The sequence below is a fragment of the Anthonomus grandis genome, chromosome 22, assembly GCF_022605725.1.
Source record: "Anthonomus grandis grandis chromosome 22, icAntGran1.3, whole genome shotgun sequence".
Classification (NCBI taxonomy): domain Eukaryota; kingdom Metazoa; phylum Arthropoda; class Insecta; order Coleoptera; family Curculionidae; genus Anthonomus; species Anthonomus grandis.
The window spans coordinates 14,321,237-14,348,588 of NC_065567.1; the positions used below are offsets into that span (position 1 = coordinate 14,321,237).

The following is a 27,352-nucleotide window of genomic DNA, read 5'->3' on the forward strand; positions in this document are numbered from 1 at the left end:
TGAAATAAATATTTTATTTTTTAACAGTATATATCTTGCTACAACCATCAGCTTTACCTTTTCTAGTGTTCCCAAACATTGACTTTTTGTTTAAAATACATATCTTACCAACAAAGTACGATAGATCGTTACTCGAATAACTAAAGCATTTCGAACTCCAAATAGTACTTTATCTAACTAAATTTGTCATTAACATATTTAATTTAAATGAAACTGGTAAAACGACATCTTTAGATTTTCTCAAGACTATGAGTTTCCAAATTAGGTTATCGTTTAAACTGTTTTATTTCGAAGAAAAAGCAAATCAAATTTCTCTTTACTTACTGCCTTTCGGACATTGTTGGTGATGTGTATATAGAAGTTTCCTAAAGCCTTAGCCTCCAATGAAAAAATATTGCTAATAATTTGAGCTAAAATAAAAGTACTATTTATTATACACGGTCATTCAAAAATTTTTCTTTTAATTAAATATTTATTCAATGACAGAAAACATTTTACGAAGTAGCACCAAAATGATTTTGTTGAATTACTTTTCTTTAAAATAACCATGTATAATTATTCGGATTATTTAATAATCTAATACGAAACTATGTTTATCTATTCTAAACTCTTTCTAGACAGGGCATACATTCTTTTATCTTCTTAAGCAAAAATAATAAACTGTTTTGAACTATATTTTGCGATATATAGAATGGGTCGTTTTAATATATCCACCCAAATAGCTTCGAAAGTAAGCGAGATACAGAAAAATGTTTTACACCAAAGTTGTTGAGAACAGAGGGGGTAATGTACCTGTGAAGGTAATTTTTCAAGGTCAGAGCAATTCTTATAAATAACAATCCTTATTTTTGATACAAGATTCGAAAATTATACGTCTACCACAACTTACTAAAAACGACCTTGATAATTGACTTCAAGATCGAGATGGTTAAGATTATTTGACCATTTCTGCTTGATCCATATGTTAAACTATTTTTAAAATAAACAGCTAAAACGATCTCAAGGTCAAAACGACCGTCACAGATTCATGTCTTCATTTATCCTTAGCAACTTTTGTCTTAAACATTTTTCTGTATCTCGCTTTCTTTCGGAGCAATTTTGGTGCATATATTAAAATGGACCATTCTGTATAATTTACCTAAATGACCTGAGTTAACGATTAACATCACTAAAGAAATCTATAATATCAACAAATTCCATACGTAATCTATAAAATATTGAATACAAAAAAAAATTATTGCCTTTTCTGATATACATATTTTGGTATGTTAATATCTATACATCTACATTTTAAGCTTTTTGATACCTATTCCTTTTAATTTACACACGGACTGCTAATATTTCGAAAAACTAATATTGAGGCGCAAAACTTTTTCAGCAATTTCATTACTCCTTAAAAAGCTATTGAAAATATATATATGGAAATATGTCAAAATAAGAAACAGGTTAAAATTAAATTAGCTTTTGTGAAAATTATCTACATTTTTATCAAATATTGTCTTATATAGTGATCTTATATTATTTATTAAAGTGATAAAATGAGGAAATATTGCACGAATCAGTCTTTTTTAGGCTTTTTAATTATAGAATATTATAACTTAAATATATGTAATTACAAGTAATGCTAATAAATCAAATAAGTCGGCTCCTATTAATATTCTATTAAAATGTCTTTAAATTTGTTATTAATAAAAAATCAAATTTAAACCCGTTAAAAATTATACAGAATAACAATTAAAGTAAAAGATCACTATATATAATAGGATAATATACCGTAGCGACTAATATTTGCGTCTAGAAATCATAATATTATTTGATTCTCTTGAACTGTCCGATATTTTTGCAAACCAAAGTTTGTTATTTGCAAAAAAATCCTTTTATGCTTAATCATTAAGTTTCGTTGTTAAATTAAAATATCTAGTGACATTTATTAATGGTAAAACTTACTATTTGTTAAAATATTCCTTCTATGCCAACTTCTTGATCATCACTTACTTCTTAAATGTCTAATTTTTTATTTATTTTTTGTTACTCATTTTGTTTAGTGAAATTTTGAATTCTTTCAGTTTTGTGGAAATTTAGCTGGCTTTAATATTGATTTATAAAAAAAAAATTATTTAAGAGTTTCTAAATTATTCAACAGCAAATAAAATGATATAATTTTAATACGATGTAACGATAATAATTTTTTAGGTAATATTATGATTTCTTTAGATTAGCCAACATCATATTATCGAATGAAATATAAAAGTTTAATTTTTTGTTTTATAATACTCATACATGGAAGCACATATAGCTGCTTAACCAACTTTTTGTCAAGTTTGACACAAACTACCAATTTTGCAATACTCATTTCTAAATGTGAGTGGCTGAGATCCTATAAACGATATTATTTACTTTAAAATCAACTAATACAAATTCTTTCTAGCAAATAACTATTAATTTAATTGACCAATTTTTGTTCTACAACGCACAAGATATTTTATTACGAAAAACAGCATGTAAAAAATAAAATTGTATAATATATGAATTTAAAAATAAAAGATAAATTAATATTCATTTTTAGTAATATCACAAGAAATTCAGTAAAGGTTGCTGTAAAAATAGTTTTAGATAATTAAGAGTTGGTGGTTCAGAATCCTTTCTAATTATATACCGGCAATTCTAGTATAATTTTGCCTACAAAATACTACAATATTTCTGAACAATTTACTTCTACTTTAATAATAGGTGCTTTTATTATTTTAGGGCTTAGAAAATATCTAAATCTTCTGGATATTGTCTTTTCCAGTAGTTACCATTTGAGATCCAATCTTCTTGTTGAGTATATGGGTTTATGCCCTGCTTAAACCATCTAAAATATTTATATAATGACATCAGCTAATCAAAAATTCAATTTTTCCTAACCTTGGTGACCACTGAGTAGCATTTTTGCTTTTTCTGCTTTTATTAGCATCTCTCTGCTTCTCCTCTAATCTAGTTTTTTCTATGGCAGCTCCATCAATATCTCCTTGCTCTAATTTTCTAATGTCAGGCCTCAATCTGGAGTCGGTTGGACAAATTACTTTTTCCATTCCTTGCTCTATTTCATTTAACGACATTGCGAATTCCGTAAATTGATAATACTAAAATAATTTAAAAATGTTCATTTTTTTATCAAATATTTAAAAGCAATAAATCTTAATACTTGTATAAAAAGCATATTCTTACATCTCCGCTTTGTGGAGGCCTTGGCGCTACTTGCCAAAGAGTTGTAGAGTTGGCTATCTCAATATTTATATTAGCATCACCTTTCGGCAGTTCTTCAGGGTCACAGTCATCAGCCTGCAAGAACAGAATTAAGTATTATTAAGTCATACTACCTATTGATATTGGAAGTTACTTCTTGCGTAGAATTTTGAGATTTAAATGTTGCTACTTTCAAGCTGTTGAATTTTTGCAGCATCTTTTTGGATGTGTGGGAGGGAGACTCATTGGGGCTCTTACTCCTCTGATCATTCTTCAGCTTTTGTTCTTTTGTATACTCCTCATATGAATTGTAGTCAACACATTTAATATACTCAGTCCATTTACCATAAATATGAAAGAGTTTTTGTTTACTAAATATTTAATAATTAGTATATTTTTTTATGATTCATAAATTACTTAATTACCTTTTGTCTGATATATATCCCTCAACCCTATGTAGGTTTTTTGAGCTACCGCCAGCTTGTTTGAATGTTAAATTGGCTTTATAGGTTGAACCATGGCTTATAATTTCCATATTTCCGCATTGCTCCATCCACATTTTGCCCATGATGATATTGTGAACGCAACAAGTGACATTTGTCCAGGTGTATGCTTCTTTCAGCCTATAAATTTACCTATTTAAAGATCTATTTGTAGTTTTTCTATATATTTTTTACATAGTATAAAGATAACACTAAGCTCAATCCACTTATTAAGTTCTTAATTAATTTCACTGAAGTTCCTATTAGAAAAAAACTAATATATTTTAAATAAACCAATAATATTCTTGGAATAAATTATGCAGAAAATTAGATCTACAACAGATATGACCAAAATATAAAAGTTAGGGTTAGTCTTTAAAAGTGGAAAGAATATTATAATAGAAGTATATAAATGAACTGAAATTGGAGTTCATTGAGTTACATTACATTAAGTATGATGATGACAAACTTTCAAGAAAGTATCAATTCTTTAATTACACAATCTTTACATTTACATGTGTATTAGTAAATCTATTACAAATATTCTGTAAAAGGATTAAGAATTATAAACAGAAGGTTGTTATAAAACACTGTGGATATAGGGTAGGTTAGATTAGATTACTTAATCCAGCATATCAACGCTACAGAAGGAAATAATTTTAAAAGTAGTAGATCTTTCTTATGCTTCAACTCAATCTGTTTTACAAAAGGGCAAGGTGTCAACTGAATAATTAAGTAAGGTGCTTGAAAATGTCCGTTTTTGTATTTAAAATTAGAACATGCATTTTACTAATATAAAATCGGAATAATAACCGAAATATTTTAGTCATATTTTCATGCCCACATAAGAAACATAAATGAGTTATTTCTAATGTGGGATTTATTAGGGTAAAGTACGAAGTAACTTACTTTGGAAATTCAACAGTTATGGTGCCTTTAGGTTGAATCTCGACGCTTTTACCCCAAAATTTTAATTTGGGGTGAATCGATCCATGAAAAACCCAATCATCTCCCCCCTCAGCATGAAATGCTGAGACAGGTGGATGGTGACTAACTTGCTCACAGACGATCCTAAAATCTTCCCTTTCTAACTCATAGGTTTCACCCAATAAGGGATTAAATGGTTTTCCCAAGCGCTCCCAATTAGATGCCAAGGCACTTACAGCAAAACCTATACAATATTTAAGGATTACGTTTTTAATTAAAATGTTGAAACATTCTTACCAATAACATATTGCAATCTTTTTAGTGGATCTTCTTGTTGAGAAGCGACTTTGAGTAGATGAGCATACTCCATGTATTCAGCCATCCGTTGGAGGAAACTCAATGGCTCGTTAAATACAACAGGCATGGTAATTTTACTTAGTTCTTTTCCTATGCAGTTTTTTAATACAGCCCAGATGTTGTAATCAGTGTGAAACATTGGTACAGGTAAAATAAGCCTAAAAAATATTAATATCAATTTTATAAAAATACATACTGCACCCTCAAGCAGAGGACAAGATCGGGTTAAAATTACATCTCAGCTTGTTAAAGGCAATTGAAGTGATACCTGATTAAATTCCTTTTCACTTTTTGAAGTATCTCCTTTATTACTCCCAGCATGGCACCTTGAAACCCGAGTTATAATTTAATTAAATCTAAGAGCTAACGAGGAACTTATAGTAAACAACTCAGAATTACTTTTTTTTACTGTAATGGTTACTACAGAACCTGATTTAAGTAACTTAAAAAACTTGTTTAAGTTTGTAGGTTAATATTAATACCTGTCTAATACTTAATTTTACTGTGCCTTTCTAAACTTCTGTGTTTCTCTAAACCAGCCAAGCACAGCAAAATGAAAAAAAAACTCCCTAGTTCACAAATTTAGGTCATTATTATTATGTGTGATTCAATTTAGTTTGGTTCTGAAGAGTTTCTTTTCTTAAAAAAGAGTATATATTAGACGGGATATATCTATAAGAGTATAAAAGAGAAAGGTAGAGATATTTTAGAATCCAATAAGTGGGTTAGGCTGCACAGTGAAACTATGGGATCTTCGCAACTACCATGGGATGAAATCGATAAAAAAATCTGAACTAGAAAGCTCTGCTTTCCTTTATTAGAAGGAAAGGTTGCCTGGCTAGGGTTTTAGAGGACGGTCAGCAATGACGACGGGGTCACTAGGGTTTGCGCAAAGGAACTTACTACCGACAACTACAAATTCTACTATGGCCCGCAAATGCACGTATTATTGTAGACTTGTATATATGTTATAGTGGTGACAGGGTGAATATAAAAAAAGGGTTGCTTTGACGAATGGTGATGATGTTAAGAAAATATATAATATATTATATCGGTGTAATATGGATGTAAATATGTTTATAAAATTACATATAACAAACCAAATTCAATTCAGAAAAAAAAAAAAAAAAATATATATATATATATATATATATATATATATATATATATATATATAGAAAAAATTCAACAATTCAGAAAAAAATATATATATATATATATATATATATATATATGTATATATATCCCGATTACAAGCTGAGATCCATTTTTGTTATACGATCAAAAACCCGAGATCCGATTTTCAAGATGAGATCCGTTTTCGGATCTCGCCTTGTAACACGTGTATATAGGTCGCATTTGAATGCTAAAGGTCTAAAACGACTTTTTTTAAAAAATTGTCCGGATCTCGTTTGGCACGATTATGTATATTATATACTAACATGTGTTCCGTCCTAAATCTCTAGGTGGCGCTCGAGCCGCCTTCCCCTGTGTGCTGTATTTCAGTTAAGACGAGATCCGTCAATCGCGGCAACGTTGATGAATTATTTTTTAACTGCAGGCGCGGATTTTTATGGGGCATTAGAAAATGAGCTTTGTCTTGAACTTGATGATTTGCAATATATAGGGACATAAATTATTATTTTTAGTTGCCAGCGTTTTCTAAAGTATATTACGACTAAGACGAGATCCATCAGACCAGCATGACTAATGTCTTTAAGCAGGTGATAAAAGTATAAATAGAGGAAATAAACTTTGATTCTCTAGAACTAGAACTTCTTTGCATAACGTCAAAAAAATTAACTGTTAAAACATTTTTAACTTATACGCTGCAGCTTTTATTAGAATCCGCCAACAAACAACTGCAGAGAAAGAAAATAACAAAATTTGAAATGTCAAATTGTATGTAGGTACCGACCCAAATTTAACATTTTTAGCTTATTTATAGCGCTCTTTTCCAAAATTAAAAATTTATTTTTTTTATGGTATGTTTAAAATTAGAAAATTTAAATAAAACAAAGTCAATTTACCACTAGATGGGTTGTGATAGAAATCAAGTAAATACGTCAAAAAATGAACACTTATGTTAAAATATTCTCGTTTTCTTTTTAACACTTCTTTAAAAAATAACACACATCAATCTTGATATAGAGGGTTGTCGTTTAATTTTATATTTGACAAAGTTCTGTCAATTACCTCCTCACCTCCAGCTAACCTCCCTTTGATACATCAATAATATATTTAAACGATATATTGTATTTTCACAAAAATGGACTTAATGAACAGTTTATTATCATACATTTTTACTAGTAAATCGCTTCAACTTGCATCCAATTTTTTTTTTGGTGAAATAAAATGGAAAAGTTTTTGCCATTTAAAATAATGTGTGACATAATGAGAGTAACCATTTGGCCTACTAAAGTTTAAGTTGATAAAATGTCTTTTATTACCACACATTTTTTTTGGACACTGTTGAATAAACATTTTACATGCTGCTTACAATGATGTGTCACACGATGGAGGTTCCCATATCATGGGGAGTATGACATATCAAAGTGAGGTTAACTGGAAGTGAGGTGTTTGACAGAGTTTAGCAATTTTTGAAGTTTAAAATATTTCTTGAAGCAATCTAAAATGTTGCCTATTGACCACTACGCTGACTCATCACAGTGGAAATTTAAAATGAGTATATTTTCTCCACAAGCTGAGATCTCGAATCTGTTTGTTTGCCCAGTTGCATTTCTGACGATATTCGATTCTCACGATATTTGTATACGTAGCAAGAAAGAGATAAGTCCTTTTAAAATAAAGATATTAAGTCTTTTAAAAAATACAAAACATAAACATCAATATCCATCTGATTCAACTTATTATTAAGTTTGTAAGTTGATAAACAAAAATATAAAAATCCTATAATTCTTTTAGGTAACGTGAATTATATTTTGGAATCAGATATATTTTGAACAAGTTTGAGATATTTTTTTTCTTAAATGAAACCTCTTGTATATTTTTGCATTGTCAAATTCACGGAATAATTTTGTACATATTTTATAAATAATATCCTTTACCTATCTTCAACTGTTTACGAAATAATTATGTTTAACTAATAATTATAATACTTTATTGCAATAGAAATTAATAAATTATATTAAAATTCAGGTATTTTTTCTTTATTTTATTTTTCGGACACGTTGATTAGCATTGTCGCTTGCGCGTTTTTTACAATAAAAATTTTCTATACGGGGTACCTCAAGTAGAAACTATGGCGTCAACATTAATTTTTTTAAATGGATTACCCTGTATATGATATTTTACAATTCTACGATATACCCTGAATACTTTTTGCATAGCACACCATAAAAGTCAGCGGTTTGTGAAATTTGACGTAATAGACTAGTGAAACATACCTATTAAAAAATAAAACTTTATACAATATTTATTTCAACTGATGTTCAATTTTTTGTCAATTCAATGCATTTTTGATGGACAAGTTTAATTTCTTGTTAAATTCTTGGCTTTAAATCATCAATATTATTTGGTCTATTCACATTAAGTTGGGATTTCAAATATCTCTATTAAAAAAATATAATCGGGTTACATCGGGTGGCCACCATTTGTTAGAAAAAGTTGCATTCAGAAATTGTCGAACAGCAATGGCAAAGTGAGGAGGTCTGTTAAAACCATATCTCGCTCGTTACTAGGTATGTCAGGCTCTTGTGGATCAAGGAATAAAACAACTAAAGCAGGGATAAGTCCAAACTATAGAAAGTCTAAATAGCGCTTTCCGTTGTGTTGTATCTTCAAAAAAAAAAACGGTCCAAAGATTCGATATTTCACAATACTTGCCCACATATTAAATTTATGATGTGGTATTGTTGGGTCAAATGAGGACTTTCGGTTGCCCAATATCTGCAATTTTCCCTGTTAACGTGAGTTGGGTTAACGTGTTAACTTGAGACCCCTGTAACTAAAATTTTCATTGCAGAGGACGTATTGAATCAAATGGACAACAAATTAAATATTACAAGTACAAATCGTTTATTTGTGAAAAGAAAAAAAAGAATACACTTTATGAAAACAGAAGACAGCATGACAAAAAGGACGGTTCATCGATTATAAAAAAAAACCGCTTCACATGCTCCTTATATTAAGGAAAGCATATGTAAACTATCCTATACATAACAAACAAAACAGCTAAATATTTCTAAATAATTCTAAATAATCATTAGTATTTAGTCTATGAAAGATTTATAACGAGCAGTAGTCGCAATAAATCTAGAATTAATTTTTATTTTCTAATGTCTTATGTTTCTTTAGATATATGGTATGCTATACAAAAAGTATTCAAAATATATCATAGAATTGTAAAATATCATGATATTCCATTTAGAAAAATGAAGGGTAACGCCTTCGTTTCTACTTGGCACCTTGTATAAAATTTCATTTATTTCCTTAAAATTTTTATTTAAAAAATGCCCAAGTGACAATACTAATCGATGTATCCAAATAAAAAAAGAAGAAAAAAATATCTTAATATAAAATTAATATGTTTTTTTCATCGTAAATGCACTATATAACCAATCATTTTAATTACCTGTCTCTGTAAATATTTGTATATATAATCTTTAAATAAGTGTTAATTATTTAAAAGTTTCAACTGGATTGTTAATTTAAAATATTTACAATACACTAAACTTCTGAGTTTTCGATTCTCTAAGTCTGCTTAGAGAATCGAAACAATAACTATCCTGTGATGAGGAAACTAGAACACACAACGAAGTTTGAATAATCTTGATGTCTAAATATTTGAATAGAGAACCTGTAAGTCAGTAGCAATGTAATTAATATGAATATCTTTCTTGTATTTTGTAATTTAATTAAAAATAACAACCTCCATTTTGCTCGGCCGGCAGAAGGTAGTCTTTCAAAGCACACATAGTATAAATCCATTGAAAATAAGTAGACTGAAGTTTTGAAATAAAAAATTGATTTAAAAAACTCTTAAAAGTGTTAAAATTAATTAAAATAATAAAAATACAAACATTTGAAAGGAACTCATTCAGATTATTGTAAACACTTCCAAGGAGAAAATTGCAGACCTTCTCCCGAAATAGCTTAAAGAAAAGAGAAAAGCGCTGTTCAATGTGTTCCAGTAAACGATTACAGATTTTAATTTTATACATTATTGATTTGTTAATCAACGTAGAATGGGGCATTTGCAATACTAAATTAGCAGCATTATACAAAATCTTCTCCTTAAAACTAACACACTTTTGAAAAGCCAAGAAGAGAGTGCTGACTACACAAACCCCAAAATCTTATGCCGTTTAATAATCTCGACTCGACCGGACTGAAAATACACCTAAGTCGATAATCTCAAATTGCATTCTGTGACGTCATCAAAATCGTGACAAAATACTTCTTCAAATGACTTAAATGTTGAATAACGCCTATTATTATAATGTTATGAATTAATCAGAAAAGTACATATTTTCTCGAAGACGGTGGGATAATAAAAGACCAACTTCAATTTTAATTCGATAATTCGAAAACGTGTAAAAAAGTATTGTTAGAGTAGAACATTGATCGCCCTGAATCCCGGCTATTACTTAAAATGCAAACATTTCAAACGATTGTGACAATTCCTTTTTTCTATTACTTTACAATTAATAGGTATTTTTATATTTTGCACATGTAATTATCAAAACATTTAATAACTAATATCAGCAATAATTAAAATATTTAAACTTCCAGTACGTAATTTCCAATATATAACATTTCTAAAACAAGAGTACTCAGGATTCGATATCATTTACTCTGATTGATCAATTTTTTTTGTGAGAAAAAGATTATTTTTAGAGTATAATTTTTTAAAAAATTAATCTAAAATCTTGCAAATAACTTATTACCAGAAAAAAATTCTAAAGAAGTCAATTTACGAGTAATAAATACAATGAAAAATCAAGCTACGTCAATAAATGAGTCGCCATATAAATTTACTTCATATTTAAGCCAATAATATTCCTTATTTTCACGGTAATCCTTAATTACCATAAAGAATTATACCTAATATTCTATGAAAGAAATGAACCAATAACCAAATTATCACAGATTTACGAGATTAATATATTTAACTAATTAAAAAAAAAAAGAAATTAGTAGTTTGTTTAGTTCGCCTTCATTAAGAAAAAAAATTCATCAATCCGAACACATAGACTTTTATGGGATCCGACCTCTTCCCTTAATATTATGGCACACCTATCTGATACATATAGCCGTAATGAAATATAAAATATTAGCGGAAGATTTTAAAAATATAGTCCCTGTTTAAATTACTTAATTATCGTCAGCTGCATTATCGTCACAGTATAGACCTCTTTGATTACTTCTTAATTTTTTGTTGTTACTCTACGTTCTTCTATAGTTTCCATTTGTATTAATACAAAAATAGTTTATAGTTAAACATAAAAGATTAACAAAACCTAATTTTGTTTTGCAAAATGGCAATAATTGATCTGGCAACATCGGTGGATCTCGCGTTATGCGGTGACTTTAATTATATACAAGGTCGGATCTCGAGTTTCGCCATATATTTAGTGGATCTCGGGTTGATATATATACATGGTATATATAAAGGGGTTGAAAAAATCTACCCCCCTCATGATCCCATTAATTGAACCACCTTGTTAAATATATAAACAAATTATTGCTTCCATATATTAAGGGCTTCAGGTGGATCTCAGGTAGTCCACGATATGATCGGATCTCGACTTGATAGAAAGAAGTGTATATATATATATTTATTCTAATTTATGGTGCCCAAAATCAATGCGCTCGGCAAACTGCTGTCACGTTTAACGCCAGTCATCCGGAGAAGATAACTTCGCACACGTATGTTTTGGACCTTGTTACTAAGTTTACTGAAACTAGATCTGTTGCAAATAAAAAACGTGATCATCGGCGAATTTTGGATGAAGCCGCTCAAGTTGAAGTTTTGGGTCATTTTGGAATAAATCCTAATACTTCATTACGCAAAATTGTTGCTGCCACTGGTATTTCATTAGGCTCTGTTCACACAGTTACCAAACTTCATAAATTTCATCCATTCAAAATGAAAATATTGCAAGAGTTAACCGAAGACGATTTCGATAGACGAGTTGAGTTTTGTGAAAAAAATGACTGAAGCGATTAATGATAATACTATTTATGTAGAGAATATCTGCTTCAGCGATGAATGCACATTTTATCTAAATGGATTTGTTAATAAGCATAACTGTAGATATTGGAGCAATGAAAATCCTCATGCATTTGTAGAAGGGCATACCCAGTACCCTCAAAAAATTAATGTATGGGCAGGCATTTTAGGAAATAGAGTGATTGGGCCATTATTTATTAACGGAAATTTAAATGGAGACATTTATTTGGATATGTTGGAAAATACCATCAATCCGCTTATCATTAAATCCATTCAAAACCAAATCGATGATGATGGAAACCCTATACTTGATAAGGCTGAAATATATTTCCAGCAAGACGGCGCTCCTCCTCACTATGTTCTTCCCGTTCGGCAATGGCTAGACGACGAGTTTCCAGATAAATGTATAGGGCGAAGGGGGCCTATAGAATGGCCTGCTAGATCTCCTGATATAACGCCGTTAGACTTTTTTTTATGGGGTCATTTAAAATCTATTGTGTTTACTCCCCAACCTGAAAGTTTGGATGAACTTCGTCAACGCATCATCGACAGCTGGCATGATATCCCACAACATGTTTTTGAAAATGTCCGTCAGGAATTTGAACATCGCCTATATCATTGTTTGGCCAAAAACGGGCAATATTTTGAACACTTATTGAAATAAAAACTGATATTCTCAGGTTTTTGTTTTCTATCTGAAAATTAAGATAAACAAAGATTTTTCTAATAGATCGTCAAAATAAAAGACTTTGAAAGACCTTTTAAACAAGCTATTATTCGATACCCCTTACCATTTGAAATTTTTAAGGGGATGACCCTGGGGGACAGAGGGTGAAAGGGGGGAAGTAATTTTAGATTAGAAAGTTGTCCCCCTTGACAAACCTTTTGACGTATTTCGGCGTTTTTTTTTTTTTTTTAAACAGTGGTTTTCGATAAATCCGTGGTGGGAAGTTTTCACATAAAAACCCTGTATAGTAATGAGTATTAATTAGCAAAAATGTAATGTATGTAAATGAGTAGAGTTATAGATATTGTAATAGATATATATGCATTATTGCTTAGTTTAAAATTTATTTCCTTGTTACCAGTACATGTATAAATTTATATATGCAAATTGTAAATAATATTTCTTAATAAATGTTTCCAAAAAAGATCGCGACTAAAAATATTACATATTCTTAGTCGAAATCTGTTACGGAACATATGATATATGGTGACTGCAAGAAGGCAATTGGTTCTGGACAGTTCAACTACAAGATGAAAAGGCGTAAAATTTGGTAAATTACCTTGTAGAAGAAATTACTTATAAAGGCGTAAGGGCGAATTTGAAGATAACAAATAATCGTTTGGATAAAAAAAACTTTGCTGGATTTAACCAAGGTCTTGGGTATAGAAATCAATATATTAATTTGAAATAATAAGTCTAGTCTAGTAACAGTCTTCCACTTAAATCTTGGCTATGAATTTTTATTGCATGAGCATTTTGGCCTCCATAAAAGAGACATGCCGGTTGACATACATGTCTGGCCAACGAAGGACTTACCTTAGTCATTGCAAGTCACTACAGCCTTGTAAGTCACTACTTACAAGGAGAATGATATACATCATTGACAAATTATTATTACAGATATCAGATTAGTGCATAAGAAAAGAAAGTTTATAGCAGTGTATACCCAACTACATTACGTTTGACAAAGGACCAAAGAACATTTCGGATGTTCTGCTTCAAATTCAGTTGATTTGATGCCATAGATATTGTGGAAGTGATATTATAGCTTACGCAAGTAGTTCGTCACCAAAAAGGCCCCCTGACACCAATGCTAATTAGATGCTAGTTTTAGTGTGTCTTTCAAAATATATACTGAAAGTTTGGTCAAAGAAAAGTAGGAAAAAACCTTAAGGCTTTTAGAATAAACGCCTCTATAGCCAATAAATAGTATCTATCAGTCGCATTCGAGTCTCCCGAAAATCTCACTATAGGTGGAGTCATCGGGTCCATATTTAGCCTCGTCATTCATGTTTTTATATCATTTTCTAGAATTGCGGATGTACAAGCAATTATGGCCTTCTTATAGGAACCAATCATAACAATCTTAATCTCCCTGGTTTACACTTATTGAATTAGAGTGTAGTAGTGAGCTTTGGCTCTCAAATACTAGCACTTGAATGAAATTGCAGAACAAAACATAACATTTTTGTTAAAGAAGTAAGGGTCATCAATCATGAACATCTGCAATGCTGTTAGCAATCAAGTAAAAAAAATTATTAAAGATTGTCATGGATTTATTTGGAAGAGAGATTCCTAGAAATTGCGTGCATAAGTTGAAAATGTTGTTTCTGAAAAACTGTTTCCTCAAGTTAAAAAGGGGGAACGACTAAAGAAAGATAAAGGATATTAGTATAATGACAAAAAAGTACATATCACGGGGTAAGCTTATACCAGCCTGGTGCGCTGGACTTAAGGGATATACTCATAGATAACATACCGCAAGGCATTACAGAAAGAAAAAGAACTGTTCGGCAAAATATAGAATACGTCAAGTTTGTTTCTGAGAGAAACAAGTTTTGGCGCAAAAAATATGATTAAAAGGTGCTTTTAATTTTTTATACGTTCGTGCTCACTCTTTTGTAAAATATGAAGCTTTGAAATTCCAGTAATACGTTTGACAGAAAATCAAAACTGACTTTAGAACATTGAAAGGCCTTTCATTGTTCTAAGAAACTAACAGTATTATTTAAGTAAATTCTCAAACTGCTATGCGGCAACCTCCATACAGTGATACAGGTTATCTTTAAGCCATTATCGTACAATCTGGAATATTTTCGGTATGACGTACGAATTCCGAATCATACGTCAATGATTTGGAATTAACTACTGCAAATTTTGCTTCTTATGTGCCTGCAGAAAAAAATTCAAAAAAGTTAAGTCTAGTAACTAAAGGGGACACTTAATTGAATCTTTTCTTCCAATCTAGCGTCCTGAAAACGTATGATTCAAATAGTTTTTATAATAGCACCTTTAGTGAAAAACGCGGAGTAGCTTCATCTTATTGGAAAATAAGTTCTTGTTCATGCAGGATCGCTTTTTACGATATTTGTTAAAGATGGTTTGCATTTTGTAATAAATCCAAATACGTTTCCTTTAAATTTCCAGGAAGGCAAAAACTACCTACGATGAAATTTCCAACAATAATACTATACCTTTTAAGGTGTTGTTGGTGGGTTTTGTGCACCACTCTTTCTAATCCTGTATAATAAAAATCTGTCTTTTTTGTTAGAAACAGGACCAATATTTAGCCACTAATTCGCCAACAATTTTTTAGAAACATGTTTGTCAGTAAGCCATTGGCTGTATAGCTCCACGACCCGATTACCACTTTTATTGTTTGGAAAAAGCTCACTAGTTTCTACTGTTTCTGCAATTGTCAAAACGGACAAATTTGAAAGGTTCACCAATTCCCAATCACTCCAATTATTAGTCATAGAAGAACTAACTGGCCTCTCTAAATGTCAAGTATGAATCCGAGAATTGTTTTCTTACTAAATCGATTTTTACAAACTATTAACCTACAGATCCATCTTTTTTTTAGAAAAAAAATTATGATGAGAGATGAGAGAGTTGGTGTTTTTGTTATATTTTCTTCGTCAAAACTTTCCCCTTAGAAACAAATTTGAGCTGTTTTTGGATCTAGCTGAAAATCTTTCTCACCCTGTATGTCCTTGGGGTACGTTTTCGGTGGGCCACCCTATATATATATATTGAATTTACAATTGCTTTTTATATTGAGATTGTATGTGACAATTTTTAATATATAGTTGATATCTTAATATTTAGCAATTGTGAAAATATAATAAAAGTAAAAAAAGAAATTAGAAATCTTAACTGAAACGGAATCTTTGTGATAAAAGGTAACATCTTAACGTAAATCTAAATAAGTGTTATTAATCATAGAATTTTATATGACTATTTTCTTAAAATTTTATAATAAAAAGATAATTGAGCATTATAATACTATAAGTGGCTTGGTACCTACTTCATATATTCGTAATTATATAATTTATTTAAATAAAGTCACCGAATTTAATTTTAAATCTAAAAACAAGCTCCTAGTATAAATGAACTTAAATGATTCCAGTTTTAAAGGTAATCATTTTTGTTGTCAAGGACTGCACTTAAACAAATCATTGAACTAATTAAAAAAATAATTAAATGTAATACAGGTAATTTTATACGGGTACTCTATAATATATTACATATAGTTAGACAAACTTACCATAAATGGTGCGTAGTGAAAATCATTAAAAGGGCGTTAATAAAAATTAACTCAAGGTCAAACTAATATTACAACTAACCTGTGCTCCTTTTTGCAGTTTTCCATCCTTCTTAGTATTAAGCCTTCCCAAAATCTTGCAATTGTACCTGGGCATTCGATTTAACTGTTGAATAGCTGAAAACACATATAAAATAATTATTATATCTTGATAAAACACGACTGTCTAAAGTACAATCATACTAGCAATTATTATTCATACATTAAATGCTGAGAGCTTTAAGTGTGATAAATATTAATTTATTGCTTTAATAAAAAATTATTAAATATTATAGTAACCAAATTTATTAAGGGTATGATATGCATCATCGTGATATATTGTGTAACCGTGAACAGAGCAGTAGCCCGCGCGCCGGAAGGGCATTGACAAAAACATGGTATTGATTTAAGAAGGCTAAATTAAATTTCTTTTTCTCACAGACTTACCCAATAAAAAATACAGCTCTTATCTTAACGGCTATTAAGTGAAATCGATAATTTTCCTATGCTGCAGGTTAGTAAGAAAAACAGGGTGTGATATATTATTTTAAGCAGGCAAAGTGTCAATTGATACTATCCGCCATTCTATAAAATCTGGGAAGGATAATAGGGAATAAACAAGAACGGATATAGGACTAACTTTGCTCGCCCTGGACCGAACAAAGCGACTGCGCGGTTTGCGTGAAATATTATTTTAAAATATTTTCTTTTCGTTTTTTCATGTAATGAAATAAACAAAATAACTAGGTAACATTTATTTAAGTAGATAATAGTGAAAATTATTAGTTCTTTACCCGTTAGGAATTAAATTAAACATACAGATTAAAAGATATTATTAAATCAATTGAAATGAAAATAATTTTAAAAGCAGATTGTTATAAGAAACTAATTTTACTCCCTGTACAGAATTCAGATTTAATACCATGATAATAAACAACAAAAGTTAATTGCGATTTTAGCATAGTGCATTCATCAACATTACTACAATCTGACAAAAACTACTGATCAAATCGTGAACAACAGGCCAAAACAGAGTAATGAGCTCTGTAACTTCTCAAAAATTGCCACAAAATTACAAAATTACTTGATTGAGTCACTCACTTGTCATAGGCTGGCTTTTGTCGATGATTTGAAGCTATATTTAAATGTATATGGTTTGGAGGATTGTGCTTTTTTTCAGAACTGCCTAAATACATTGGAGGTATGGTGCGCTGTTAACAGGTTAGGCTTGAATGCGGCTAAATGTAGTTTGGTCAGTTACTCTAGATCAAAAACACCCTTAAATTTTGATTACTTTATTAATGATACTATTTTGAGTAGATTAGAGCAAATTACTGATCACCGGTATCACCTTTGACTATGAATTTACATTCGTTCTAGTCTTTAACAACATACTCAAGTCAGCTCTAAGAAGGCTTGGATTCATAATTAGAAGTTCTCAGAGTTTTATTTTGGAATCTACGTTAAGACTGCTTTTCTGTTGCTTTGTGAGATCAGAACTGGAGTTTGGCTGCATTATATGGAACCCGCTCTATCAGAAGCATGTTGGTCTCCTTGAATCTGTTTAGCGTAGATTTGCTTTTTGGCCTTTAGGCAGGATGGCATATATCCAGTTAGAGGGTTTGATCATCGGCAACTATTGGAACGCTTTAATCTACATCCATTACATCTCAGAAGAATGATCTTCTCTGTAAAATTCCTGCATGGGTTACTGAATGGATTTATTGATAGTCCTGTACTTCTTTCTGGTGTACGTTTCATGGTGCCTAGGCTTAATGCTAGACATCCCCTTTCTGCCAAGGCCTCATACTAACATCCTGTTGAAATCAATATACAATATACAATATGCGCTATATTTAATCGGATCTGTCACATGTGTGATATAAATTTCTCTCCGGTTCATGTGATTGTTGATATCTTGGTGAATCATTACTCTTGAGATTAAGACCCATGTGTTTAAGTTATAATTGGTAGGTATATTATAGTTAATTTAATTTTGTTGAATATGTGATTATCTTGTTAAACTTTTATGATTGGGTTTTTGTATCATATATAATAGGTATTTGTTCTAATTTTTTGGATAACTTTTGAGATTGTGGCTTTACTTTTTTTTTTTTTTTTCGTTCTTTTAGGTTTGTTTTGTGACTTTTTTTTTACTTTAAACTACATTTTTTATTGTTTTGTAACTGTTTCCTGTTATTGGGCAAGTTGCCTGTTGGAAATAAAGGCTATTTATTACTAAAATCTCGTTGGATCGATCTAATTTCATATTTATAGTGTCTTATTAACACTTTCGCATCTCCAGCAAACTTTTCTTGGAAGTGAGGTTTGCTGGAGCTTTAGCGTTTTTACCGGGCGGGATATACGCGATACACACAGCAGCATAACCGGATTCACATAATTTTTTTTTAATTTAGGTAGTTAGAGACATTGACACAGAAACAATATCATGATTACTAATAATTATTTGTAAAGTTAGTTACTACATGAAACATCCGTCTTTTGAGAGCCATAAAGTGGAAAATGTTAGATTAAACTAAATACAATAAAATTATTGCTAGACAAATCATTTCAAAAGAAATACAAGTTGCCACGAGAAATCGGTGGATGTGGATCCTAGATTTAATGAACTTCTCAAAAAGTGCCTGGTTTCTGGAGAGGCAATAATAAAGCCTGTATTGATATTTAAAAACGCATATTGGCGTGGAGCTTTACCTTTCTGAAAATACCACGAAAAGGAGCATTTTCATCCACTGATATTCGAAATATTGATTTATTCAATTCAAAATTTAACTGGAGAACTGTTTAGATATAGTTTTATTGCGAGGCGAATGGTGTAAATATTTTGTTTCTATAAGCATTTCTAGAAAATGAGTAAGACTTTTGTTAAAATAATATAGAGTTGTATTGTTCCAAACTGTCCAATTATTTCTGTTAACTAATCCATTTAAGAAGAAAGTCAGTAAAGCCGATCCTGTTGATCAAATATTCTTGGCAATTCGCTGACCCATTGATTCGTAATATTGTATTGTATTGTCAATTGTATTGTATCATCTTTATAGCAATCCCCTTATACAAGTATTTTTATTGGAATATTCTTTTTTCATTTCACAAAGAAAAGATTTTCCCAATAATTTTTGGCAACCTCTGGAGATTGTTACTGGGATATTCGATAGGAAAAAAACTGACCTAACGGGTATGAAGAAGCCGATGATCAGCTGAACTAATTCACGCCTACAACAAAGTTATATATGATGCCAATTGTATTCTATGAGAAGAAGACGACCATGCCTGAAATTATCAATTGAACGTGTTTGCCTGATTTCTTTTATGTACTTTCTATATTATAGCAGAAACACACTGAAGGTAATTAATAATGTTATGGCACAATATAAGTCTCTCCTAGTCAGTTTTAAATATAAATCTGAATTTTATTTATTATTTTAAGTCACTTAAATCCTGTATTCTACACTTCTCTGGTATATTTTTATATAACATGTTTTTCTCCATAGGTAATATGTAACTATGAGGTACCTGTCTATCTGCAGGCCTCAACAAACAAAGTTGTCGTTTGTTGTCTTGCACATTGCTTAAAATGTTTTTTATCGAATTGGAAAAAAACTACAGAAATATAGAACTATCCATATCAACTACTTTACTTTCAAAAGATATATTACATATCCGTTCTCGTTTAAAAAAATAAGAGTTAATGCCGCCCTTGTTAAGGGGTTAAAAATGAGTGCTGGTATTTATGTGTAAATATGTCCCCTGACATATTTATTGACATTTAAAGTCGTTAATATTGCTGAACTCGTCTCTATGGACCACCGTATATATTTTCCAAACATGATACTATATGTCAATTATTAGTATGATGTTGACTCCTCTATCATGTTTACTAGTGGCGTATTAAATACGCAAAAGAAACATGGCTGTAATGTTAACAACAAAGAAAACCAATGCTTGTAAATGTTTTTAGTTGACAGATTGACAGTTGTCACAAGAAACTTTGCATCGTAACTATCGTAACTATGGTAATCCTAAAAAAATTGAAGCTCTGTACTAATACTCGCAATTTACGTCTCATTTTATCGCAGGAGTATTATTTAATTTAAATAATTATTATATAATGTCTTTTAAACATAAAAATAAACTTTTTAAAGACCCGATAATAAATTATTTCCAGTTGAATATAAAAATAGTTTTTCCTTAATCCATGCAATTATTAACATTCGAAAACAAAAATAACTTTAAGTAAAGTCTATAATATTTACCTTCAAATTCGTATTGTATAATATAAAGAAATAAACACCCTGTATATGATTGATTGTTCGTTATCGCTTTATGTCCACGTTAAGTCATTACCTGTAAAAGTAGACATAACAACCACATTATTGAAGTCTGCCGTAATAATCGCAACCCCCTACCATAACAACCTATTGTTAAAAAATAATCAGGCAATCGGTATGTACCTTAATGCCAAGTACATCTTAGTAGCAAATATAAACAATAAATGGTAGGATAACTAACGAAAATTGATTCAGTTAACCGCCAGATAAGCCCGAGTTTATCACTGGCAGTGGTCACAGTTCATACGGGATTGTCTTTCAAGCTTTAGGCTTTCAATAAATAGAAAATGCGTGACAAAAATCAAGAAATGTCAAGAAATTTAGTGCTTTCCGTGTTTACACTTTCTGGATTCTTTGTGCTTGGTCTTGTGTGTTTCTACAATACTTATAATATTTATTTACTTGAACAGGAGTTGTTAGCATTAAAAGTGGAACGTGCTATATATAAAAGTCCTTCATTAGTGGAAGGTCTTCATTCTGTAAGTATTTTTGTATGACTAAATATTTACTAAGCTAAAATATGGATGTTGATTTTTGGCAAAAAAATATTGAATGCAATTTTTTTGTGTGATTTTTTTATTTACTTTCATGCACTTACATACACTGGGTGAGGTTAAAAAATATATTTGATATGAAAGTTATTTTGAATCAAATTATAAATATATAATATACATATCTTTAAAGTTTAAAAAAATATAGCATCCCTTATTAAATAAATATATATATATATATATATATATATATATATATATATATATTTAATTTAAAAAAAATATTTCTATAATAAAAATGTCAATTATTCACTTTTTAATTAACTCAGTAGTATTTTTACTAATTCATTTTGTTTCATTTCTATGGTTTTTCCTTGCACACTATTTACTTTAAGTAACCCCAAAGGAAAAAAATCATGGTTCATGACCCGTCCTGTTGTCCAATCTAAAGGCCCCCCTTACCAATAGAAATTTGAGTGTTATAATACTTTTTGAATACCTCATCTACATTCGAAAAAACTTGGTAGAAATTTTGTTTTGAGACATATATTTTACAATATACAGGGTTGCTTAAGATTCGTGATTTTACCGTTAGCTACAAAAAACGCAACAAAGTTTATTTATAACCAAATGATGAAATTATTTAATATAATAGCATATATTATAATATGACCGAATAATAGCAAGAACATGCAGAAGGATGTCAATGAAATATTGAATAAAAACAAGAAGAACTAACTAATGAACAAGAGAGCAGTTGCATGATAACAAAATAAAATTCAATGAAATACTAGTATAATACAATAAAATATTCAAGGTTTTTTAAATGAATATTCAAAATGTCGACCTTGGAATTCCAAATATTTTTTAATCCATATACTGGGAGATTCAGTTGAGGCGTTTAATTTTAAGGCATCTTGCAGGATTTAACAATTCATCGTGAATGTTAAATCCTCAGCCATAATCGCACTTTGTATTATATCCTTCACAACATGTAAATTTTGTTCAGTTAAGTATTGCTCGTTTAGATAAAAGAGTAAAACATTCATGATATTATCTTGATCAGAAGCAGTATTTTCCGATTTCAGTTTTGAGCCATAATTAATACAATTCTCTTGTTTATTGGTTGTTCATCGGGAAACACTTTACTGGACCTTCAATTATTAAGTCACATTGTCCATAAATAATAAAGAACTTCATTAAGACATTATTTGATAGTTATTTCTTTCCATTTTAAATATTATTAAACTTTTTTTATCAACAAGACTAATTGTCAAATATTTATGTCATTTTTAATTATGATATTTCATGCCTATTTGCGTTAAATACTTATACTTAATTTCTATTTTTGGAATGCATCCAAAATTTCACATTTTTACGAATGCAGCTAGAGTATTAAAAATATTAATTTAGAGGTACATATGTTTCGAAGAAGTAATGGAAAATAATCATTAAATCGAAAGCCCTTAGAAAAAATGATACTTTTTTTTGTATAAGTGGCAACGCTGCACTTCTCAAAATATTTCAACTTATTAGATGACTAGCAAATACATGTTACCAAATGTTCAAATCCAGCGTCCCGATTTCTTCAAACGTCTATCCTACCTTTGACCATGATACACCTTGTATAATTGCGTTAAAAATATTAAGAAAAAGATAAGTTTCGATTGCGATTAAGCTCAGAAATCTCACAAAAAGCTCACAGAATTTATATAAATGACAAAACGCAACTAAAAAATTAAAATTGGCAAATACAGAGCAATATGTCATTTGTCACCCACAGAATCAGTGGCCGGAAATGTATGTGACTACTACACTATAATATATATATACTCTCAATGTAACCTCGCCACGACAAAAATGTATGCGGTTAAGAACTAAATTACGTCACACCTGACATCATCGAAGTTTTAAAGTTATCAAAGGATATAAACTATAGTGTTTTAGTGAAAGAAAGCTTGTTTCACTTTAAATCTACTTTTGGTGATTAACAAATAAATCAATACCCGATTTTTAAATTCATACATTGGAGACTGATATAAAGACGCGACATTAATCGTCATTTAATAACTTCTATCAGTATTAACTTGACTTAAGCTTGAAAAAACATATATAGAAAAATTATAGAGGATAATATAGCTTAAATATTTCTTATACATGAATATAACTTGAATGCTTTTTATATTTTGAATGGTTCTTTGTTGTCATGTGAGAATATTTTAATGCATGTTTAAGACTAAAAAAATCGGAAAACTCGTACCATATTTGTTACATACATATGCAACTTTCTTCCAAGAAACATTAACTGCTAAATTAGTCCAACTTGACTCCTATATGAATTGAATTAACCTCTCTTACATTGTTAATTTTTACTTTATGAATAACTATCAATCTATATTAGCGGTTTAGGAATTTTTAATTGACTTACTATAAAAAATGTGATTATTTTTGAACCCCTGGCAAACAAATAATTTATTAATATAAAAATATTTACTTGAAAAGTATATAATCTCACTAAAAAACTATATCCATTTTGTAATCCCAAGATTTTAAGATATATTGCTAAAAATATATGAATCAATATATAAGTTGGTTTGCTTTGTCTTTATTTTAAAATTTAAATATACACTGAGATTAAACTATAGATAAAAAAATTTTCAGCGTGCTTCAGAAATGTACCGTAATTGGGATTGTGATAACCTGACTTTTCTTGATAACGAGCTTGCTTTGTGATATAAAGCCATGAATTACACAATTAATAAAAAGTCCGTACTAACTGACTGTACTCAGAAAATAAATATAAAAAGGCATCAGACATTTTTGCTAGTCTATTAAATAGATAATATGCGAGCAATCATCAAATGGTGAAAAATTCTTCAGATATAAATTATAAAGGCAAGAGAAAAAGAAATTGTAAAGAAGAAAAAGAGCACCCATTTTACTATTATATGATAAAAAAATTATTAACGTGAAAAAAAGATCTGAACATTGGACAAATATAGAACCACGCACATTGATATTTGGCACAAAAATTTGCCTTATTGGTGATCGTACTTAATCTAATTGTTGTACAGGACGGATAAAAGAACAAAGTAGAACGATTTTCCACATAATTATGTTGTAACTGCACACATCTGCAAACATAATTTTAGTGCCTGGAAACTTTAGTTTCATAAAATACATTTTGCCATTATTTAACTAAATTAATAAAATGTAGTTAATGCACTTTACTTTATGTTGATTTGATCTCTGACCTACAATATATTCAAATTATCTAAATTTAGATAATAAAAGACATAAGATGAATACATTTTACAAAACGGCATCGTTAGTAATTAGTAAAATATACACAATAATTGCTATAAACAAAAAAAAATGTATTCTTTGACATCAGTGTAAATGACCTTCTTCTCAAACAAATTAATTAAGACTAATAAAACCAGTGTTATACTCACGCTTGTACTCGCACACTTGTCACGCACAAGTAAACAGATTTCTTAGAAATAGTTAATACGAAACAATAAATTGTAATAATTACTAACCATTATTTCTGGAAAAGATAAAGTCACAACATTCTTCGTTTTTGAAATTGTCCAATGTCGTTTGTTATAAATATTGATAACAATGCTGTATTTGTAAAGATACATAAATACGAAATAATTTAATTTCTTTCGGGTTGATGATAATAACTAGTTATATACAGGGCAAGTATAGTGGCAAGAAATATTTAAAAGGTATTGGCAGAACCACCCTGTTTATTTCTATTTATTTAAATATAATATTTTCAAGAAATCTATAAGACTGTGCGTAGGTTTATTAAGTTGCCTTAGCAATTAGCAAATTTTAAGTAGCTGGTCGGTCAACTCCTAAGCCTAAGGTAAAACGTAACGAACAAAAAAACCTTGAAATACCCTATTTAACGCTCATTATCGTATCTTATTCAAGAATCTAAAATAAATAGGTAATTTATTTTATAATTTGTTTTTCAGATAAACTTATTTTAAAAATTGAAGTTGTTGAACTTTAAGATATAGATAATCATCGAAAGACCAATTAAGGTAATAACTTATTAAAGTACCTCAAATTGGTCTGACCCAAATGTAGTATCTCGATACCTCTATTTTTGCTATATCTACTATTTACGTTTTAGATGAGGGATGTTTTGTGCGATGGTTACTTTAGTACCAGAAATAGCCATATTTGGCATGATGAAAATCCACACGCTGTGGCCCCTAAAAGATATCAACAACAATTTTCTGTAAACATCTGGGCTGGTATTTTTGGAGATAATATATTTGTTTATTTGTTGCCTGCCCGTTTGCATGCAGATATTTACCTCCATTTTCTACAAAATATTTTGCCTCGATTATTGCGAATCATTCCTATAAACATTACAAATAACATGTTGTTTCGATATGACGGGGGACCTCGACATTTTGGTGCAAATGTGCAACGGTGTTTAGATCAGCGTTCTCCTGATCCTATACCCCTATATGTTTCTTTGAGGTTATCTGAAAAGTTCGGTCTATGAAACGCCTATTCCTAATGAGGAAGATCTGCTAGCAAGCATAATGGCCGGCTGTACCTATGTAAAACCTATTCAATCAATCAATCAATCAATGCTTTATTGTCAAGAAATTGTTACAATTTGTAGACAAAGCTGTAAAACAAAAAAGACAAAAATACAAACAAAATACAATTAAAGAAAAGATAAACAAAACAAAATTAAAAAAAAATAAATAAATAAATAGAATAGAATATCTACAATATATACAGATTAATACAATTTAAAAATTGTAAGTAGTCAAAAATATTATTATAAAATATACAATTTAATGTATACAATGTCAAAAAAAAAAATCATTAAAAAATCTCTCTATGTTAAAAAAAAAATGTAAAAAATGTTTAAAAAAGTAAAAAATTATAAAAAATCCTAAAATAGCTACACAAAGCAGTATACCTAAACATGTACAGATAGTAAAAATACATAATCAGCTAGTGCGAAATTTCAAATCAATGATTACAAAAAAAAATCATTAACTGTGTAAAAAGCTCTCTCCAGTCAGAATGCTTTTAATGCTTTGCGAAATGCAAAAAAAATGTGATGGATTTAATTTCCAATGACAGATGATTGTGCATTTTGTTTGCATTATATAATATGGAACTTTTGATCAACTCTGAATGTGGGATAGGCAGGTATAGATCATGTTCCGTGTTTCTAAGTGGATAACTATGGGAAGGCCTATCAGGTGCGGAACCGTGTTTGCGTATTAGACAAACGGACTAAAATATGAATAAAGATGGAAGAGTTAATATTTGAAATTTTTTGAAAAAATGCTGGCATTGATTTCTGTATTTAAGTCTCAGTGTATAACGTAAAGCTCTCTTTTGTAGTCTCTTTTGTATGTACCCCAGAATGGAAGGGCGTATCGAAGGTGCGATTCAAAAAGGGCAACATAAACTGTTCTAGAAGGAGACAGGCTAAGCTCCTTAGAAATTGTTCTTAACGCAAAACAAGCGGAACTTAATTTTCTTGATAAAGAGTCAATATGTGTGTCCCATTTTAACGAGTTGTTAAGCCCTAAAAACTTTACAGAATCAACTTCGTCAATTATTGTTGCGTTACCAAGTACAAAAGATTGCAAGGTCTTTTTATAGGACAACATTTTAGTTTTGGAAATGTTGAGACAAAGGAGATTAGAGTCGCACCATGATTTGATAGTAGTTAAATCACTTGATACGGTTCTATGAAGTGTAGAAATATCCGGATTACTCCAGGTAAAACTAGTATCATCAGCAAATAGACAGACTTTACCGTTAATATTTAGATTAGCAATGTCATTGATGAAGATAAGAAACAAAATAGGGCCAAGTACGGAACCTTGAGGCGCTCCACTTTATATTGGCTTGCAAGAAGACATAGTCGAATCAATTCTCACAGCTTGACTTCTGTTATTGAGATACGACTTAAACCATTCAAAAGCCGCTCCTCTGAACCCGTAATATTGCAACT

The 27,352-nt window shown here is 30.0% G+C and overlaps 2 protein-coding genes across 4 annotated transcripts in view; one reads left to right on the forward strand and one right to left on the reverse strand.

Moving 5' to 3' along the window:
* On the reverse strand, nucleotides 1-24,846 carry LOC126749158 (oxysterol-binding protein-related protein 2). 3 transcript variants are annotated; one of them, XM_050458834.1, is made up of 9 exons: nucleotides 24,795-24,846; nucleotides 16,543-16,637; nucleotides 4,935-5,152; nucleotides 4,620-4,881; nucleotides 3,654-3,851; nucleotides 3,383-3,599; nucleotides 3,211-3,324; nucleotides 2,908-3,125; nucleotides 1-2,854 (listed from the first exon to the last, which is right to left on the reverse strand). In XM_050458834.1, the coding sequence occupies exons 2-9, from the start codon at nucleotides 16,566-16,568 to the stop codon at nucleotides 2,752-2,754; spliced, it is 1,356 nt and encodes a 451-aa protein (XP_050314791.1). In that variant the 5' UTR covers nucleotides 16,569-16,637; nucleotides 24,795-24,846; the 3' UTR covers nucleotides 1-2,751. The 3 variants fall into 3 exon arrangements, with proteins under 3 accessions (XP_050314791.1, XP_050314792.1, XP_050314790.1); XM_050458835.1 differs by lacking the exon at nucleotides 24,795-24,846 and adding an exon at nucleotides 20,774-20,792; XM_050458833.1 differs by lacking the exon at nucleotides 24,795-24,846 and adding an exon at nucleotides 16,947-17,110.
* Nucleotides 20,988-27,352, forward strand: part of LOC126749159 (uncharacterized) — an 11,960-nt gene continuing 5,595 nt past the window's right edge. Inside the window, exon 1 of the mRNA XM_050458836.1 lies at nucleotides 20,988-21,327. Coding sequence (XP_050314793.1) covers nucleotides 21,136-21,327 — 192 coding nt within the window. The 5' untranslated portion in view covers nucleotides 20,988-21,135. The remainder of the gene's footprint in view (nucleotides 21,328-27,352) is intronic.

What these genes read in the sequence shown, in the direction of transcription:
- LOC126749158 (XM_050458834.1), bottom strand. Translation starts at nt 16,568, where the DNA reads ATGGAAAACTGCAAAAAGGAGCACAG. An exon ending in ATAACTGTTGAATTTCCAAA is followed by an intron (nt 3,852 to 4,619) that starts GTAAGTTACTTC and finishes GTAAATTTATAG; the next exon opens with GCTGAAAGAAGCATACACCT. An exon ending in CTCAAAATTCTACGCAAGAA is followed by an intron (nt 3,325 to 3,382) that starts GTAACTTCCAAT and finishes CTGTTCTTGCAG; the next exon opens with GCTGATGACTGTGACCCTGA.